Consider the following 18546-nt stretch of genomic DNA (forward strand, 5'->3'; position numbering starts at 1 on the left):
AGCACAAGCAGAAGCAGGAGGAGAGAGTTGTCAGGCTTCCACTTTCTTCCCATCCAAAGCCTACTGTTACACTAACACTTCACTTGCAGTTATGCTACTGCAAATTTGATGGAACAGTTGGTATTTGTACACACTTCTGCTTACACTTAGAGAAAAGAGCTGCGATTCTCTGTTCTATGAGCCTATGTTAAACAGAAAACTATGAATACTCCCATTTTGATCTACTTGTAAGAAAACAGGGATAGCTATAATTTTCTAAAATGTAGCCAAAACTTCTACATAGAGAACACACTAATTGGGACATCAAAACCAGAATATTTATTTTTTCATGGGAAAGGCATCCCTATGGCATGCACCTTCATGTTCTTAAAAGAGAAAAAAAGAAGAAAAAAGGCAGATAACATTCCCTGTCATAACTGCATGCAGTGGTTAGTTCACAAAAAACCCAACTGTTACCAGAAGATCTCTGACGTGGATAGTTTCTCCTTCCATTCTTTTAGTATTACACCATTAACCAATACCTCCTACATGTAAAGCAGGTGGGTCACACGGGTTCTGTGTAACAAAGATTCCACTCCCAAGAGCAACTTGTTACATACTGTAGGGATACATCAGTCTCCGATCAAGCACATGTGAGGTACTCATACCTCTGGTGTTTAAAAGTTGAATATTCACAGGATCTCCTCTGAAAAAAGAGGAACTTCTTTGGGATTTTTCCATCCTATCCCTCTCTTAAGCTTGAGAAGTGAACAGTCCCAAGCTTTTGATGGTCCCAGGAAAGTCTAAGCCGTCTGGCCACTCTTTACATTTAAGTAGTCAACTTCCCGTATGTTTACTGCAACGCTTCTTCTCTATTCCCTTTGTGCAGCTTTTCTTTCAGCTTCCCTTCTCTTCAGTTGCCACGACCTGCCTTTAATCTTTTCCTTTAACTACCTGGAAGATGCATGATGAAGGTGAAAAAAAAAACCTGTTAAGGAAAAAAAAGGTGAACGCCTCCTTAGGAAACAGATGAGAAGTTATGAAAGGAACAGATCTTGAAACTGTCGGTTTGTAATTTCCTGTTTCCCGAAGGCATCAAGGATAGCAGGCATGCTCTATTAGCAGTCAGGTGGTCAGTAGATCTGAATAACATCGTCCCATTCATCGACAGGCCAGATACCATTATACTGCACGTTGGACGGTGAGCTCTTCCAGTCCCACGTCTTCACAGGAACCTTCCAGTCTGGGCCATAGTTGGCTTCAACATACTGACGGGTTTCACAGGGCACGTGTACCTTGAGTTCTACAAATTCAGTCCAACACAGAGTGAACTTTGGAAAGAGATACCTGTGTCAGAACAAAAGAACATGGTCACTGGCAGAAGACTGAAATACACCTCTAAATAAATTCATGGAGAAAGCAAGCAACTGCAGAGTGGCCATGTTATATTTATAATAATTTTTTTCGTTATTTCATAGCTTCCTATCTATGAAATATTATTTACATTCTGGACAGAGGTGTTTTTATCAACAGTAAGTGGTTAACGTTTGCCACCTGTTCTCAGGAAGGAGCATTTCTAATTCTTTTTCTGCTTATTCCCATATAATTCTGCCACCTATAGGAAATCACTTCATCACTGTTTCTACTTTTCCACTTACAAACTGGATTTAACAGTTACCTCATTTAGAAGGGTGTCAAGAGGATGATACAGGTTATCTGGTAGGGGAGATTTTGAGAAAAGCAGCATTGAATACTGCATTATGAGTCAGGCCGTTTTTAAAAAAAAGTTTTTACCTGTCTTCAATCTTACCAAACAAAGCATGCAATTCCCCTTCACTGCCCACGTTTAAACATGGTGCCAGACTTGGAGTGGCTGCAAAGAATTAAGGTACTGCTGTCACGCTGTACTTTCTGAAACAGTCTCAGCCCATTCAAATTTAAAAAATAACTTATTCTACCAAACTGACCTTGTTCTGTACCTGTTTTTTTCTGTAGAAGGGCCAACATAAGCCTTACCTCTAAGTATGCTTACACCAGTGGAAGTTCACAGGTACATTTCACAGTTTGATGAGAATGACATCCTATAGGAGCCCCGTGTCAAGAGTTGATGTGTTAAACAAGTAAATACCAAAGACTATGTACTATTCCTGCAGAGGATCACTCCCACTTCTGAAGCTGTGAATTCTTCCACAGAAGAAAAGTGATCTTAAAATTCCTTTTCACAGGTTAAAATTAAAGCATAAGCACTTACACCTTTTGAAAAAGAACATTGAAAGATTTGTGCATTTGCATGAATTAGAAACCCTGTGTGCCCCTCTAAGCATAAAACTGATTTTATTTCTAAGCGCTGAGCAAACAGTTTCAGAAAATAAAATAACCTTGCTTTTATGCCTTAAATGGAGGGAGAGAAAAAAGTGATCAAGCACTTTTGGATATATATCCAGAGATTACTTATTAGTTCCAAACTAAACTAAAAAGCAAAAAAACGCCAGCTACCAAGGGGAAAACACAGTAAACAAACTTTATTAGTTGATCTATAATCATCAAATAGCTATTATTTATCTGTTATTAACCCAGAAAATTGTTCATCTATCAGAACTGAAGTGGGTGTGCACACGCAAAAGCCATCAGCAAACCACTAAAATAATATATCCTCCGGAGAGTGAATTCTGAATAATAATTCTAAGGAGAACCAATGGATAATTTAAATAAACTCATCTGCAAATTAAAAGGTCAGCTGGAAGTTTCACCAAAATAATTACTTAACTATTATTAATATCAAATGTTTACATTCACTGATGAAAAATGTAGCTTTCAGCGATGCTTCACACTACTGGAATCCTTGCTCATTGTTTGTTCATTCCAAGTGGCTGGGATAAGGCTATGTACTCTTGTACATATACACTGCTCACCATTTTTTCTTCCAATTTCAGTCTCATCAATCTTTGGACATAAAAGTACTGATAAGATTTTATGGTTACACAAAATCCTCTATGTTAAGAACCTACAGAATTAACTCATTTTAAGGATTAAAGCATACAGTATAGATTTGATTCACAGATTCAGTTTTTGTAAATACTTATTCTCTGCTGAAGAATGCAACCGTCCAGCATTAGTTTTGTAACCAAACAGGAGGTCTCAATTGCTGTAACTCCAAGACAAGGAGCATGTACACACTTGCTTGTGTCTGCAATGTTGAGGAAGTATTTGTGTACATGAAAATGCAAACCAAACAACCAGACTTGTGAGGTTTAGAAACGAGCTTTCCAAGGAAACAGAGACTAAAAATGACTAATGAAAAATATTTTAGTCTCTAAATGAGAAATACTTTCATTCTTCATACTTTTATTTAGCAAGATGTATAGAAAGTATGTCTGTGCAAATACATAGCTTTCTGAAGAAAATGTCTTTTACCCTTCATTTTTAAAAACATAAATATCTTGGAATAGAACTCCCTCCCTTACCTGTGATCATCTAGTAGCAACCAATATCTCTTCTGATACCACATAAACAACTGGTGAGATTCCTTTATTCCTAATTCCTAAATTGTTAACATGGACTTAGGATTCTGCATGATCAAACAACCACTTCTCTTTTGACTGACCTCCTCACTTTACTGTCCCCCAGAATTTTGAAAGGACTGAAGACCAAGCAAAATTGAGGGTCATTCTGGTGTTTCAGGCCTACAGATCAAGCATGCTAAATCATCACATCTTACAGCTAAAAAGCTGTGATCTTTTTTCGCTTTCTGAGAAGGTATTTGGAATAATATGTATCTGGAATTATTTGGCTAAGCTTTCTGAACAGCCATGTTCTGTCAGGGCTTGGAGCCTTTATCATGGTAAACAAGCATTTTCTTCCTCCTTTTCTGTATGGATTAAGTAAACTATGCCTAAGAAACATCAGTTCAGAATTACAGGCTTCTTTACACTGCTATGTCTAAGCAAATTAGTTCTTATTGAACTAGAAAGCCATGTTTGTAAACTTTGAAAAAAAATTACCACCAAAAATAAGTACTAGGCTACAAGAAAAGGAAAGTGGTTTATGAAAGCTGGAGTTCCAAAAGAGCTGTAATATCCTAGGATACAGGAGCTGGAGCACAGCACAGGTTCACATCTACCTTCTATTCTCATACATTGGACCAGTCACATCAAAGGGGGGACAAAACAGCTCTCAAGTACCTAAGGTCTGATGCTACAAGGGAGTTTTGAAGGAGCATGTCAACTCCACTGGCACAGAAACAGCTATTGCAATTTAGACACAACAGAAGCACAAAGAAAGGAAAGGAATTTATTTATCAGCTTCCTCCTCAGAATGCATCACACAAAACCCTCCAAAATCTTGTACGGAAAAGCAGACATTAAGCCTGCTTTGGAAAACCATAAAATTGTTGCTGTATTCTAAGAAAAACAATCTGCAACATAGCACATTTTCTGTGGGAATATTCCAAGAATTCTTCCGTTAGTCTCTTTTCTAAGTGTGCCTCTTGACCCTCGTCATCAAAATATCTTCCCCAATCTCTGTTTATCACTTCAGAACAAAGATAACTAAGACAAGGACTCAGACATTATCACCATCTGGATGACAGTGTACACTGAGTTCCCATTAGCTAAATACAAGCAAATGCAGTTCAGGCAAAATATGAAAGATAATGAAATCCTATAGAAGTCAAGAAGGTTTTCAACTAGTCTGCAACGGTCTCCTTCTGAGTTAAGGTGGGTGATGGAAGGAAACAAATGTAGTTATCAAAACCTATATTCAGTTTGCTGAGTAGATTAGGAAGCTGTTGCACTTATTTGCTGATTTAATACTAAGAGGTATGAAGCAAGAAATGTGAGATCCTACTTAAAATTCCGTTTTCAGAACATGCACAACAAGGTCTGCAGTAGTCATCTGCGCTGCTGTCACAACATTACAGTCAATAAAGTATTCCAAATCATTACCACAAAATCCAAAACTATGGGGTTTACTTTGCAAGGACAGTTGAGGCTTTCTGCCATAACTATCTGTCATTGAGACAGATGCCTAAGGATTCATTCTTTACTGCAAAATTAGTTTGTGCAAACACAGTTTTAGAGACTTCTTCCTCATCTTAGCTGTTTGTTTAACTCAGAGCTTGTCACAGCCCAGGTAAGATCTGCTTGATACATGACATGCCAGCACCGCTTCTGATTTCACGAGGGAATTGACATTTGACAAGCCCAGCACCTCTCTAGGAAGGCCCAGTATTGTTCTCTTTCTACTTCTCTGGTCTCAAAGCGCAAAATCTCCACTGATTCTCCTCTGATAACTGCCTTTTCCACAAAGAGCACAGACTTTGCCAAGCAATAACACAACACACAAAATGCCAACACTAAACACTAATTTCTTCAATTTCTTTCCTATTAGAGGTACAAATCCAGTTCATACTTAAATTTCTTGCCCGATTTGGCCTGAGTTCCTCCATTCCATATGTGGTCATCCTCTTCATAGAAGAAGAAAATATCAAGTTTCACATCATCTTCTCCCTGGAAAGAGAGTTCCAAGCTGTCTTCTACCTGCAAGACAAAAATACACACTGTATATACTCATAAAAATACAGAGCTACTTATGTCAGCAGGTTTTGGAAAACAAATTTATTTTGGTCAAGTATGCAAAATGACTCCTATCCTAACTGAAGAAAATACACTAATTCTGCGATTTTTTTTTTTGATTCCTTGAAACACTGGAAATTTTCTGCACCGCGGTGGGACTACCTTCTCTTTCTTCCCTTTAGCTCCAAAAGCTTCAGCACCATCTCCTTGTCCTCCACCACAAGCAAAATAATCTCAGTGAATAAACACATGATTAGTACGTGTCTTCATTTAACACACTTCCTCTATGATAAAACACTCACTAGCACCAGTAATGATATTATCACTCGAACTGTATTTATTCCCGTACATGAACATATTCCTGTAATTGTGTTTCTTCTCTCTACCATTCTGCAGCTTACACTCTGAAAAACCTAAACAAAGATCCACATAAGCTAATAATGAACAAGCCCAGTGCCCACCTCAAGCCATCCTTCCCTTTCTGCTAGTTTTACACACAGGGCTACAGATAATCTCAGAGCCATCACCAATCCTCCTGTGTGACAAAACTCATCCAATCTCAAAGACTAATTCTACCTTGATTCTTAAGATTCCCTAGCACCACTGACACAGATTAGACCCCTTTAAAATTTATTAAAAGCTTCTTCTGAGGTGCAATTCAGACTCCCCAAACAGGGCTGAAGCTATTAAGAAAGGTGTTTTCTCATACACTGTCCAAGAAAACACACAAAAATCAACAAGATTCTATGTTTAGGTAAAACCCTAATGAGTAAACGTCTGCCAAGGACACTTCAGATACCCACTTCTACATAAGTGATTTGCGTTTATACTCAAACTTATGAGCCTACAGAAAGACACATGAAGCAAATTGTTCACTATCTACACACCTTGCCAAATTTGTGCTTCAGTGGTAACCCTGCTTTCTGAAAGGCTGGAATGATATCTGCTTTGTAGTCCCTTATAAAGATTCCCAAATCCACATCTTTGCTGTGAGGAATGACATTGCACTGTCTATACCAGCCTGAGGAAAAAAAAAAAAGGGGGGGGGGGAAGGGGAGGGGGAAAGCTAGTTAATTCAGGGACATGAGAAATATATCAACAGAACAAAAGCAACATAAAAATGAACTGCCATAAGGTCACCAGGCAGAGATCTTTGAGTTATCATAAACCATAAACAATACTTCTGCCTTTCTCTAGTATGAAATGAACCACATCGAAGAAAACAAATATTACTGCACTGACAGCTAGCTATTTCCTCCAGAAAGCCAAGAATTAGAGAGAAAACACCAACTCTTTCAAAGATAAAATATCTGCAGTTTTCTAATCTGTCTTTAAAGAAAATATATTCTTTATCTGGGCCCAAATCTAATCAGCAATGAACAGTTAGGGGACTACAGCTGTGCTTTTAATTTGAAACTATTATTTTAAACAGTATCTGAGATGTTAATCACCTTTCAAGCACCATTGCAAAACAGTAAAACACATGGGACATCCTTTTGTCTGCTTCATTAAAGCAGCTTTTAATAACTCTTCATTCAGAAAATTATCAAATGTGCACACACACGAGTTTTCAAAACCTATTTCAATAATAAAAGAATCTTTACCAGTGATAAGATACTACTTCCACCTTTAGCAGAATTGAAAACTTGCAGTACATACTCTAACAGGCTGACATTTTATTAAAAGGATGTGTTTTAAAATAAGTAAATAAATGTAAACTATATTTTTAAAGTCAGCGATAAGCACGAAATTGTATGGGAAGAAAAAATCAGGTGAGAGTCTACATGAACAGCAGAAATATGTGCCCATCACTGTGTTTTCCAACTGGCACTTCAGTAAATTCTAAGCCACACAATTTAGGGAACTGCTGATTACTTTCTAAGAGTGATCAACACAGGTAATTGCTAACAACATTAAATGCTTCACTGGAAATTCGCTCAGCACCTCAAAGGCTCAAGTTTCTAAAGAAAAAGCATTTTGTCAGGAGCAAAAAGGCCTATTTCAATACAGCTAATGTCACATATTACCTTCCAACTTGGTACATTTAGCTGCTAACCTCAGCTGACATCATAAGCAATAGAAGATGAAATGTTTAACATTTCAGATGAGTTTAAAAATGCAATATAACACAAATGTTTTACCAAGGCATGTTCCACTGCTCAGCCAGAACTTTACTCCTAAGTTATTCAGTGTCAGGGCAGCCAGATGGAGCAAGGATTTTGCTTTTTTTCTAAACTCCACTGCATCAAGAGAAGCATCATCAGGATACAGCTGGAAGGCAAAGGAAGATAAGCAAGCTATTGCCGAAGAGCAAACTTGTCCCTTCATTTTTCTGTGTCCTAAGAAAAAATGACCTTTAAAAATGGACTTAACTCATATCTGGGCAGTATCTGTTTTCACATGTACAGCCCAGTTTGAGAACATGCACTAGAATGACAAGTTAAAATTTAAACTCTGAAACATCAACCTGCAGTTCTTCCAAACTAGCTGAATGTAAAGTCACAGTAAAAGAGAATAAGAATAGATGTATTAGACACTGATTCTCAGCACTTGGCAACACCACAGATGAACCCTAGTTCTGCATGTGCTGAAGCCAATACCCACAGCCCAGGGGAAAACAGCGACAGAATTAGTTACTTCCAGCACATTAGTTTATTTGGTGCCACCATGTGTTACAACTGGATGTTGACAACTTCTGCCATATAGTAGAAACAATGTGAACAGAAAATCATGCCCATCTTTCTGGTACAACTGTGGCAAGATCTTCTGTAATGCAAAGCCAAAAACAACATGGCAGTCTGGGCAAACATTACCAAATCAAACACAGGAACAACGCACCACTCAGCGTCATGACTGATTTCATTAAGAGCTCTTGGGCAACAAACAGTTGAAATGAATACTTACTTTTCAAAACAGATGCCAGCTGCTTATTTCAACATTAAACCTCCAGCAAAGTTCAATATACCTTCTGGGGCACATTTTCTCTGCCTGTGGCAATTCCTGCCTGGAGGTTTTAGAGCTGAAGTGGAGCATGCTTACAATTTCTGTCCTGTACAGGTGCAGTGACAACACACAGGTACCCTTGGGTATAGTAGTTGTCCTGTTACACGCACAGGGAGCTACAGCCTACTAGGCTGAACAAGGATGGTCTTCCCTTCCCTGAGAACTCCCTTCCCCAAGACCTCAAATGTCTGAAGAATGGAACCTCTAGTGTCCTCTTTTTTCCTCCTTCCACAAAATCAGATATGGCTCAAATTCAGTCACCTGATTCTGACTCCACAGTCTTAATTGTGGTAACTCTTGACCAGTTTATATCTTGGCCCTTTTCAAGTTAGGACAAAATGCTCTCCATACTGCAGCAGAAAGTTTTCTACCATCTGCTATATCAGGTAGCAATATTTTTAAAATAATGCTCTAAACAGTGGTGAAAACATTAGCTTACATGGTCAAAAAGCAATGAAGTAAGTAATTTTGGAATGAATCAAATAAACCGAACTAGGAACATGCAACTGCAGTGCATGGTTCAAAAGAATATAACATGAAATATTACTCAGAACTTTGAGAATTGCCATAAGGAAGACTTTCAACTATAAACATACACAAGATCTTAGACTTATTTACATGAATTTTACTTATTTACTTATTTAATATTTACTTATTTACATTTTCTATTTAACAGTAGCAATGTGTGAAAACCATGGACATGCTGGTTACCTCTTATTTCCAAAGTTTTGGAAAATGAAAAAAAATGTCCTCAGAAGTAAAAAAGACAGACCATGATTTTCAGTTAAAGTTTTAGTTTTATTACCACTTACTAAACTCTGTGCATTGAGTCTCAGAGGCTGTATTTAGCTTTATGTATGCAAACAGTCCCACATCTAGGTAAAGAACAATGAACTGTTTGTAGGTTTGGGTCAATCAGTGAAAACATACATCTCAGAGACACTACCTGATTACCACTAACCTGAAAGAAAGCCCGAGCTTCTCTGTACCTACATTCAAGAAATCTAGAGTGTGACATCTGTTCTAGAAAACTGGATGGATTTTTTGGAATTTGAACTTTTAAGTCATCAATGGAAACAAGCAGAAGTTCTGGCCTGCAGGGAAAGAAAGATGACACATTACCCCATTCAATTCCTTTACAAACTACAGGACACTTTTTCATCTAGCTCAAGTTAAAATCTTAATGCATACTACTGGCAGTGATTCCTCTGTCCAAATGCACCCAAAACCAATTATAAAAGAAGAACAAGAGCTTCAACAAATTCCTCATACACTTCCGAATTTTGTTTAAAAAGAAATTCGATGCCCATAGTTAGTCAGACCACTGATTCCTTTACTGACTCATGATGTGCACCGAATCTGTTCAGAGCTGTTGTTCAGTGCATTTGAAAATTCAGGCTATTTATTTGGTTGTCTAAAGTACAGCATGCACTTAAGAACCAAATTTTACCCTGTTCTTTGAAGCTATTCACATTTAAAATTTAAAAACTGTTCAGCCTTCACAATGAATGAAATGTGATATTTAACAGCTTACACAGTCGATTTCAAATGTTTAGGCACACAACCGGTACAGATTCCATGTTTTAAAAGGAAGAAAGAATGATGTCAATTTTAAGGAAAAAGTTAAACAGATTTATTTTGATCTGTGAAATTTTTGGCTGTTTTTCTCTGACTTATGACATATATACATACCCTACAGGAACAATGTTCTCAAAGCCTAGCGGTATGCACTTAGTTTCAAAAATAGTGACAAGATTTGCCATGATCTGTATTTCCAGAAATGCTGCTATTGAAAGCATTATAAAAAAAAGCAGACATTTACAGTAACTCTACCAATGTAATGCAAAGTTTAAGCATAAGGCTATGGAAAAATAACACCACCAATTCAAACATTTATGCAAGAAAGGAGTCCCCTCAGCACGTTAAGAGCATGGGTTAGACACAATGATTGGCACATGTCTTTGTGGTACAAATATCACCTCTCTTTATTCATGTTCTTTAACACTGGTTATTTGGACTATTATTGAATGGATTTCTGTTGCTTCCCCATTTCATTTAATGTTCCATATCTGTATTCAAATTTTGGACACATATCATTATAGAAAGAACACCAGATATGTATCAGCTAGTACTAAGTTTCTTTCTACTTCTACTTTACCCCTGTGTTGATAGCACAGATGGCTATCAACAGATTTCAAACTTTTAAACATATTAATGGCAAACCACTGACTGTAGCAGAAGATCCTCTGGTACATTCAACCTCAGTCATGACTATTTCTTCTTCTCCTCTCACCTTTCTGCCTGCTTCGACCTGGCTACACAGCAATTTACTTCCTCTAAAATGTAGTTCTTAATTTATAAATGGTGGGAAGCTCTTCTTTTCAGGTAAACAGAACTGGATTTACCTCCATACCTTAATTTACCTGCACTTTGAGAGCTGAAATATACACGAGCTAAATTTTACAATCTGACTTCAGGAAAGAGAGTAATTTTATACACAAGAGAAAGGAGTTATTTTGGAAGTGCCATTATGGCTTTTTGCCTCCTCTGTTATGAACTCACTTTTCATACGCTCCAGGGTAGCGACCAAAGTGGAGTTTCCGGAAAGGCACAAACTTTCTGTCCATATGTTGCTTGAGCCTCAGGGGGCCATGCCAGAGATAATTACCACTCCTCTCATAGAAGACCACCAGGTGAATGGCATGAGATGCCAGTTTAAATATGTAGTGCAAGGGTATTTCAATCCCAGACAGGTCATCCATCCCATCCAAGCGGGGGTCCTTGTTTATAATCTTTAGCCATTGGAACCCCATTTTCTCAGCAGTTCTAAAAAGGCCCACCTGAAAATGAGAGAGAGGGAGAGAGAGAGAAACTAAAGATCAGAGAAACCAAAATTGAATGCTAAATGCTTATTATTAACTGATTTTATTCCCAATTTTCATTTTCTAATCAGACTTAAGCACAAACTACTCAAAAATTTCTAAAAACTTAAAGATCAGCAACCACAAGCAATTCCAACCATGGTATTTCCTTGTCTTAAATTTTGTCCCTCAAATTATTCAATAAAACAACAAATAAATGTTGTAAGCCGTGCTTGGACTAGGTTTGCTCCTTGCCATAGCACCCTTCTCTGCACCCTCAAACTGTTCTCTCAAGTTACACTTGTGCCGAACTTGGCATTTTTAAGTCCTCGAATAATGATACCACTAATACAAAAACGATTACTGCAAAATCTTCTTTTATTATGTACATAATAAATTTGTCTAAATCTCACTAAACACCGAATGTTGCACTAGGTAACAGGCTTTCATATTTCCATAAAAAAAGGGAATGAAATTCTGGCTGATAAGAAAAGAACCAATCAGCATCTGAAGACCCTTTCAGTTACTCCCCCCCTTGAAGTGTTTTATACAGGCATATCAGCTTCTCCTCTGGATGCTACAGATACTATCAATGAGCCACAAAGGAATGGGGGGATGGATTTATGTTAGTGTGCTGCCACACAACCTTACTCTCAGTGTCTTTAACTCCTTTACAGCTACAGGTAAAACAACTCCCTGATCAGAACCAGAGTGCCACCACTCTTCACTTGAGTGGGACTTCTGCAGTAAAATAGTCACAGACCATTTTAGTCTTCTGCTTTTTCTTAAAAAAAAAAAAAAAAAAAAAAAAAAAAAAAGCTGTTTGTCACTGGTATCTTTAGTCTGTATAAATTATTCTAATAAATGTTTCCAGATGACACTTAATTGATGGAATTAATCTTGGATTCCATTTTGTCCATCACATAGTACGCCTCTATTTTTAACACATCCGTTTAAAAGTCTCAGAACACCTAAGAAAAGCAGAGATACCAATACACTAAGTGACAAAATAAAATGGTGTTAAGTACAAGGATGTACTAAAAGAAATGTAAACCAGCAGACATTGATAATCTTTCTAGCCTGGTTACATCAATACCTGCATTTCCTCCTTGATAGATCCCCAAACTCGAGATTTATTACAGCTGTATCTACATTACAGGCTTAACATTTTCCTTCTTCCTTTCTAACAGACCACCTTCTTTTTTCTTTTTGGTGTGGCCTCTTACTACAAGTGTTTATGAATATTGCAGACAGCTTCTAAAAACTTTTAGTTATCTGTAAATGACTCTTAATGTGTCCAGGCTAGTGCCTGGATACCTTTTATGTTAAAAAGAAAAGTTTCCTCTACCAATACCTTTATGAGATTTCCTCGCAATGAATTCAGAGGCCTTGATACAAACATGAAAGCATTATGTCACAAAATCATAGAACTGCTGAATGCATTACAATACACAAATGTGAACTGAAGAAAAGGCACTTACTTCATGTTTCCAGGTTTTGTCCAGTAGTGCAAACGTAGTAAAGTCTCTTGGAGCACAAAAGTACTTGCACTCTGGACTAGGACCATTAGGAGAACTTCTGATCCGTTCAATGTCTTTATCAACCAGTCCCAGAATCAAAGGATCGATCAAATACACCGGTATATTGTGACTGGATATTAAACCTAGGAATTTCCTAACCACGTGCTGTTTGACAGAGGATAAGATTAGAAGTTAGAAACACCATCTTTAAGCATACAAAGGTTAATACCTTAATGCTCTTTGACAGAAGGAAAGAAAACCCAACCCACTGACAGAAGGAAATCTTATCTCCCAATACTTTTTCTGAGTGTGTACTTTACTTCCATGAACAAGTGTGGAAATGGAAATTTTCTCTTTCAGAAGAACAGGCTGCTCTCAGGCTTACCAGATCTCTAAAACTAGAGGAAAAAACTTTCAGCTTTGATTATAACTTTCTACAAGTTAAAGCACTCTAACACTAGAGTGCTAGACCTGAGAATGGACTCTAGGCTAAACTCGAGACTCTTTCCAGCCCTAGATTGAGTTAGAAAGCACTTGAATCAACTAGAGATTACAGGATCAGCACATGTGGGTGCTGAGGGAGCTGGCTGATGTCATTCCGAGGCTGCTCTGCAACAGCTTGAAAGGCCACAGTGGTCAGGAGCTGTTCCTCAAATCTGAGAAAAGGTAAATCTCATGCAGTCTTCAAAAAGGAGTATCTGGGGAACTCTGGTCACCTTAATCTCAGTCCCCAGGAACCTTCTGGAGCAAAAGCCCCTGGAAAGTCACATCCAAGCACATGAAGGACAAGAATGTGATTGGGAAATCCAGCCAAAGGCAAACTGCACCTAATCAGACTGACTGCCTTTGAAGAAATCTGTGAGCAAGGCAAGAGCAATGGACACTGTTCATACCTTGACTTTAGCAAGGCTTCTGACCCACTCCCAAACGGTATCCCCAAACCTCAGGCACGATGTCTGCTGTATAGGAAGGGTGATTCAGTGAGAAGGTAGGAAGTGAGTGCTATCCAGTCTTTGGATACTAGTGTACCCAGGGAACTCAACCATAGCAACATTGCATAAGGGGTTAAAAGCTGTAACAAGAAGGTCCTGTGGCTGGTGAGAGGATTTATTAACTTGACTCAGTGAAGAATTTTGATCAAGTACATTTAAATGTCCATGGCACACAGAAGATTTACAGCAATCACAGCCAACCTGCTATTAAAAATGTAGCTGATGTACTTAACTGTAACAGCTAAATTTAATGACTTGAAGTACCATTCTACTTAGAAAAAAAAACATTTGCTTAGAACAGCACTGTCAGGCTCTACGTCTGTTACATCTCAAGGTTTCCAGAAGAGGTGCGATAAGGGAAAACAATGGCCTACTGCCCAAGCTACCTGTTGAGCAAGCTGACCCTGGCTTTCTAACTGAAGCTCTAACCTTCCTCCTGTCCGCTGCTAAGTCTGCTCAACAGACTCCACAGGCCAACCTCCAATTCTGGCATGGGGCTTCCGCTTCAGAGCGGCATGAAAACGTGAATGAAGACAGAATGTGGATCAACAAAGAGAATTTAGGCAGCAGCACTACATGTGCTGCACAGGCAGAGGCAAGGCTACGCTCTTAGATTTTAACTATATGGAGCTGAAAGGTAAGTGATGTGCTAACATTATTTCTGTAACTAAAACTAGCAGATCAGACTGATGAACATGAAGCAAATCTGTGCAAAAAGACCTGCTTCCCCCCCGTCACTTTGTGCTGATTTTGGCTGGGATAGAGTTAATTTTCTTCATAGTAGCTAGTATGTGGCTATGTTTTGTATTTGTGCCAGTGTTGGTAACACAGGGATGTTTTTGTTATTGCTGAGCAGTGCTTACACAGAGTCAAGGCCACCTCTGCTTCTCACCCCACCCCACCAGCAACTAAGCTGGGGGTGCACAAGAAGTTGGGAGGGGGACACAGCCAGGACAGCTGACCCCAACTGACCAAAGGGATGTTCCATACCATATGACATCATGCTCAGCACATAAAGCTGGGGGAAAAAGAAGGAAGGGAGGGGACATTCGGCATGATGGCATTTGTCTTCCCAAGTAACCATTACACGTGATGGAGCCCTGCTTTCCTGGAGATGGCTGAACACCTGCCTGCCAATGGGGAGCAGTGAATGAATTCCTTGCTTTGCTTGCGTGCTCAGCTTCTGCTTTACCTATTAAACTGTGTTTATCTCAACCCACCAGTTTTCTCACTTTTACTTTTCCGATTATCTCCTCAGTCCCACTGGAAGGGAGTAAGCGAGCGGCTGTGTGGTGCTCAGTTACCGGATGGGGTTAAACCACAACACACTTCTCCAGGGAAACAGAGGCTTCTAGCTGACACTTAAATAATTGGTAGAAAGACATGGTGGTGATGTCAAGCAGCTAAGAGAAATGTGTTCAAATAGGGTATTTTGGACCCATCATGCAAGGACTCTGAAGAAAGCCTGAAGTGCAACAGGTCCCTGACAGGACCATGGAGCATTCTGCTTTTTTACTAATGATCCTGTAAGATCAAGGTAAAGCTTAATGAGAACTCTGTCCGCAGACAGGCAGATGGGAAGCTCACTGTGACCATGTCACCTAACACCCAGTAGGTGGTTCCACGAGGTGCCACTTCCAAAAATAGTGAGACATTCCTGGTGCAAGCAAGCAGTCCACAGAGCAGTTGGTTTGGATCATTCCCAAGAACAGCTCTTAACCAGAGCACCTTTCCTCTTGCTCAGCAGAAAAAAGGCTATTTAAAATAGCTATTTTGCTAACTAGCAACATTATCCTATTGCATTCAAAGTGAAAGGCAGACAGCTCCCAGGGCACCTTTCTCTTTAACTGTCTGTGCTGTTCTTCCGCTGGGAGATCTGTTAACAAAAGACTTCTGTAAAAGTGTTTCCAAACAAATGATAACTGTAAATATAACGGAGCTCCTGATTGCCCGAGGCAAACATGATGTTTTGTTTGCAGTCAATCCTGCAAACCTTAATTAAGACACAACAAAAAATATCCCATTTCAAGTATCTAATGGCACTTCTAACACTGCTCCTGAACACTGGAATACAGCAACCAGTGAACGCTGAAACGTAACATTTTCCTGCTTGTGAAGAGCTTTATGACCCAACATAAGCAAGTAACACAAAACACTGAGCAGCAGGTTAAACAACTGGAGTGAGCAAAGAGGTATTCTGTGACCTGAGACTTGTAGCCGATTCTTTTACCATGCTACTGACTATCAAACAAGCTGCATGTCAAATAAGACAATCTTTTCAATACTCAGTCTGAAAGAACACAAAAGCCTGGATCAAAACTTCTGTATCAGAAAGAACAAGTTTTGCTTCTTAAAATATTAAGAACACTACTAAGGACTGCATAGGCAAAGGCTGCTAAGCTGTAACCATTTCTCAACTCCATTTTAAACTCATGTTTTGAAACACTCCATAACTTTACTCAGGGAAGAAAGTATCTCTTAGTCCTTAATACTTGAAAATCCTCAGTGAAGAGGAAAGAGAACTGGACGCTGAGTTTGCAATTCCGTGTGAGTTCTCCGAGACTTGCAGAAGACCTGTATGAACCAATGATGTTGTACATACCCATCTAGTGCTGTCCTGGCCTGAGTGGCTTCCTCGGAGTTTTGAAAAAACTGCTCCATTCTATCAAAACCAAAGAAGGGGAGGAGGAGGGAGAAAGAAAAGAAAAAAAAAGTAAGTTTCAGTTGAATCCTTGCTTGGGACTTCTTAACAGGACATTCAGGGGCATTTATCCAGTTAGCACTTTATAATTATGGCTGTGGTTATACCTCTGGTTACTCAACTACAATACTGAATGTGAAGTCATAAACAACTGCTCTGCCTTAGCGCATTTAGAAGGACAACGCAAGCCTTGGGGACTTACAGACATGCAAGTATTGCATGCTCAGGCCTTGGGTTTCTAAGTCAGTGTGCCAGTAAATGTAAATATAGGAAGATGACAAACACTGTTTGAGGACTATGCCTCAGTCTTTCCAGATGTAATCCTAGAGAATTAAATTTGAAAGAGTATACTCATATCATAAAGCTCAGTTAGTGGCTCAGCTTTCAGCTTTTCAGAAGTACGAAGAATTTCCCATTCACAGCCTTGCTGTTTAAGATCAGAAACTGTAAGAAAGAAGTCAAAGGTTGCGGTACCACCTAGCACTAAGACTGCCTGCATTTATTGAGAATGTCCTCAAATAAAAGAAAACAAACTCAGGAAACATGATACCTACGCGGTTCTTCTGTAAAAATAAAACGAAGGTATACAGTTGCAAGGAGTTCCTTTGTTGAATCTGCACTGCAACTGTAAACTATGAAGCCATCAAAAAAACAGAGTATTTCATTTACAGTAACATTTATCTCTTGTTCTGTTACAGAAAATCACACTCATCTAAACATTCCACGGGTGGTATAAAAGCAGGATTTAATCTATAACATCTAAAAAATTATGAACACTGAATCACAAAGCGCTAAGACAACTGCGGAAAAAGCTGGGTTTTGTTTTAAAAGCACCACTGTTGAAAAACCTGCAACCAAGAAGTGCTGCCTTCCTTATTTCTTCAGAAAAGCTTTGAGACAGCGCTTGGTTTGACTTTCACTGTCACTTAACAAGAGTAGGAGGGCTTGTGAAGACTAAAAGCCTTGGTGGCTTGAACCGCAGCTGGGAACACCGAGGGGCATTTCATCTGAGGATCAACGGGACACAGCGACTTGAGTCTCGGGCTGAAACCCGACTGCACCCCCCGCCCCCAGAAAGCGGCTCGGGCTGCCCGGCCGCTTCATGCCCATGCCATCGGGATCGCTAGCCGTATGAGGGGAGTTTGGGGGTGGCATTAGCGCTGCTAAAGGACTCCGAAGAGAGCAGGCGTTGTACTCGGCTACTCCACAAAAGCAAGCCTGTGCAGGACAGCGCGCTCTTACCTTCTGCGACAGGTAGAACCTGTAATAGTAGAGCTGGAAGAGGAGGAAAACCAGGCTGCTCAGAGAAAGGAGCCCCAAGACCACGTTCTTATTGATTTTCTGCATTAGTCTTCGGGGCGCTCTCGATCACCGCCTGGAAGCAGCGCGGCGTCGCTCATCTTCTCCGGTCTCGCAGCTCCTCCCTGCGCGCCGGCAGCGGAAAGCGGGGCGCTGAGCAGGCCGCGCCGCCAGCCCGCCGGCTGCAGCCAGCGGGCCCCCACCGGCCGCCGCGGCGGCCCCCGGGAGCCCCGCGGGGACCCCGGGGATCGGCCCCGCCCCGCCCGGCTCGCCCCGCCCGGCTCGCCCCGCTCCCACCCGCCGGCCCGGCCGCCCTTACCGCGCTGCCGCTCCCCGCCGCCGGCAGCCTTTCGCGGCGGCCGTAAAGCGCCGCCCGCCGCCGTGCGCGCATGCCCGGCGAGGGCCGGCCCCGCCCCGCCCCGCCCCGCCGGAAGACAAAAGGAGGACAAGTCAGCCACGTCAGATTCCAAACCTCTTTATCAATACAAAAAGCTCGCGTCACACACACGTCAAAGACATCAAAATACTCCGCGGGCTGTAAGGCAGCGCTGCCACCCGGCGCGGGCAGCGCGAGGCCGCCCTCCCGGGGGGCGCTCCGCAGGGGTCCCTGAGGGGCGG

At 40.3% G+C, this 18546-nt stretch overlaps 1 protein-coding gene across 1 annotated transcript; it reads right to left on the reverse strand.

Moving 5' to 3' along the window:
* Positions 1-295: 295 nt before the first annotated feature.
* On the reverse strand, positions 296-18316 carry FKTN (fukutin). Its single transcript, XM_082337240.1, has 10 exons — positions 18248-18316; positions 17872-18053; positions 16531-16590; positions 12898-13101; positions 11118-11395; positions 9517-9649; positions 7694-7823; positions 6440-6573; positions 5389-5516; positions 296-1326 (listed from the first exon to the last, which is right to left on the reverse strand). Exons 2-10 carry the CDS (start codon positions 17974-17976, stop codon positions 1113-1115), a joined length of 1386 nt encoding a protein of 461 aa, XP_082193366.1. The 5' UTR covers positions 17977-18053; positions 18248-18316; the 3' UTR covers positions 296-1112.
* Positions 18317-18546: the final 230 nt, after the last annotated feature.

This window comes from Platalea leucorodia (assembly GCF_965183815.1).
Source record: "Platalea leucorodia genome assembly, chromosome: Z".
NCBI classification, from domain to species: domain Eukaryota; kingdom Metazoa; phylum Chordata; class Aves; order Pelecaniformes; family Threskiornithidae; genus Platalea; species Platalea leucorodia.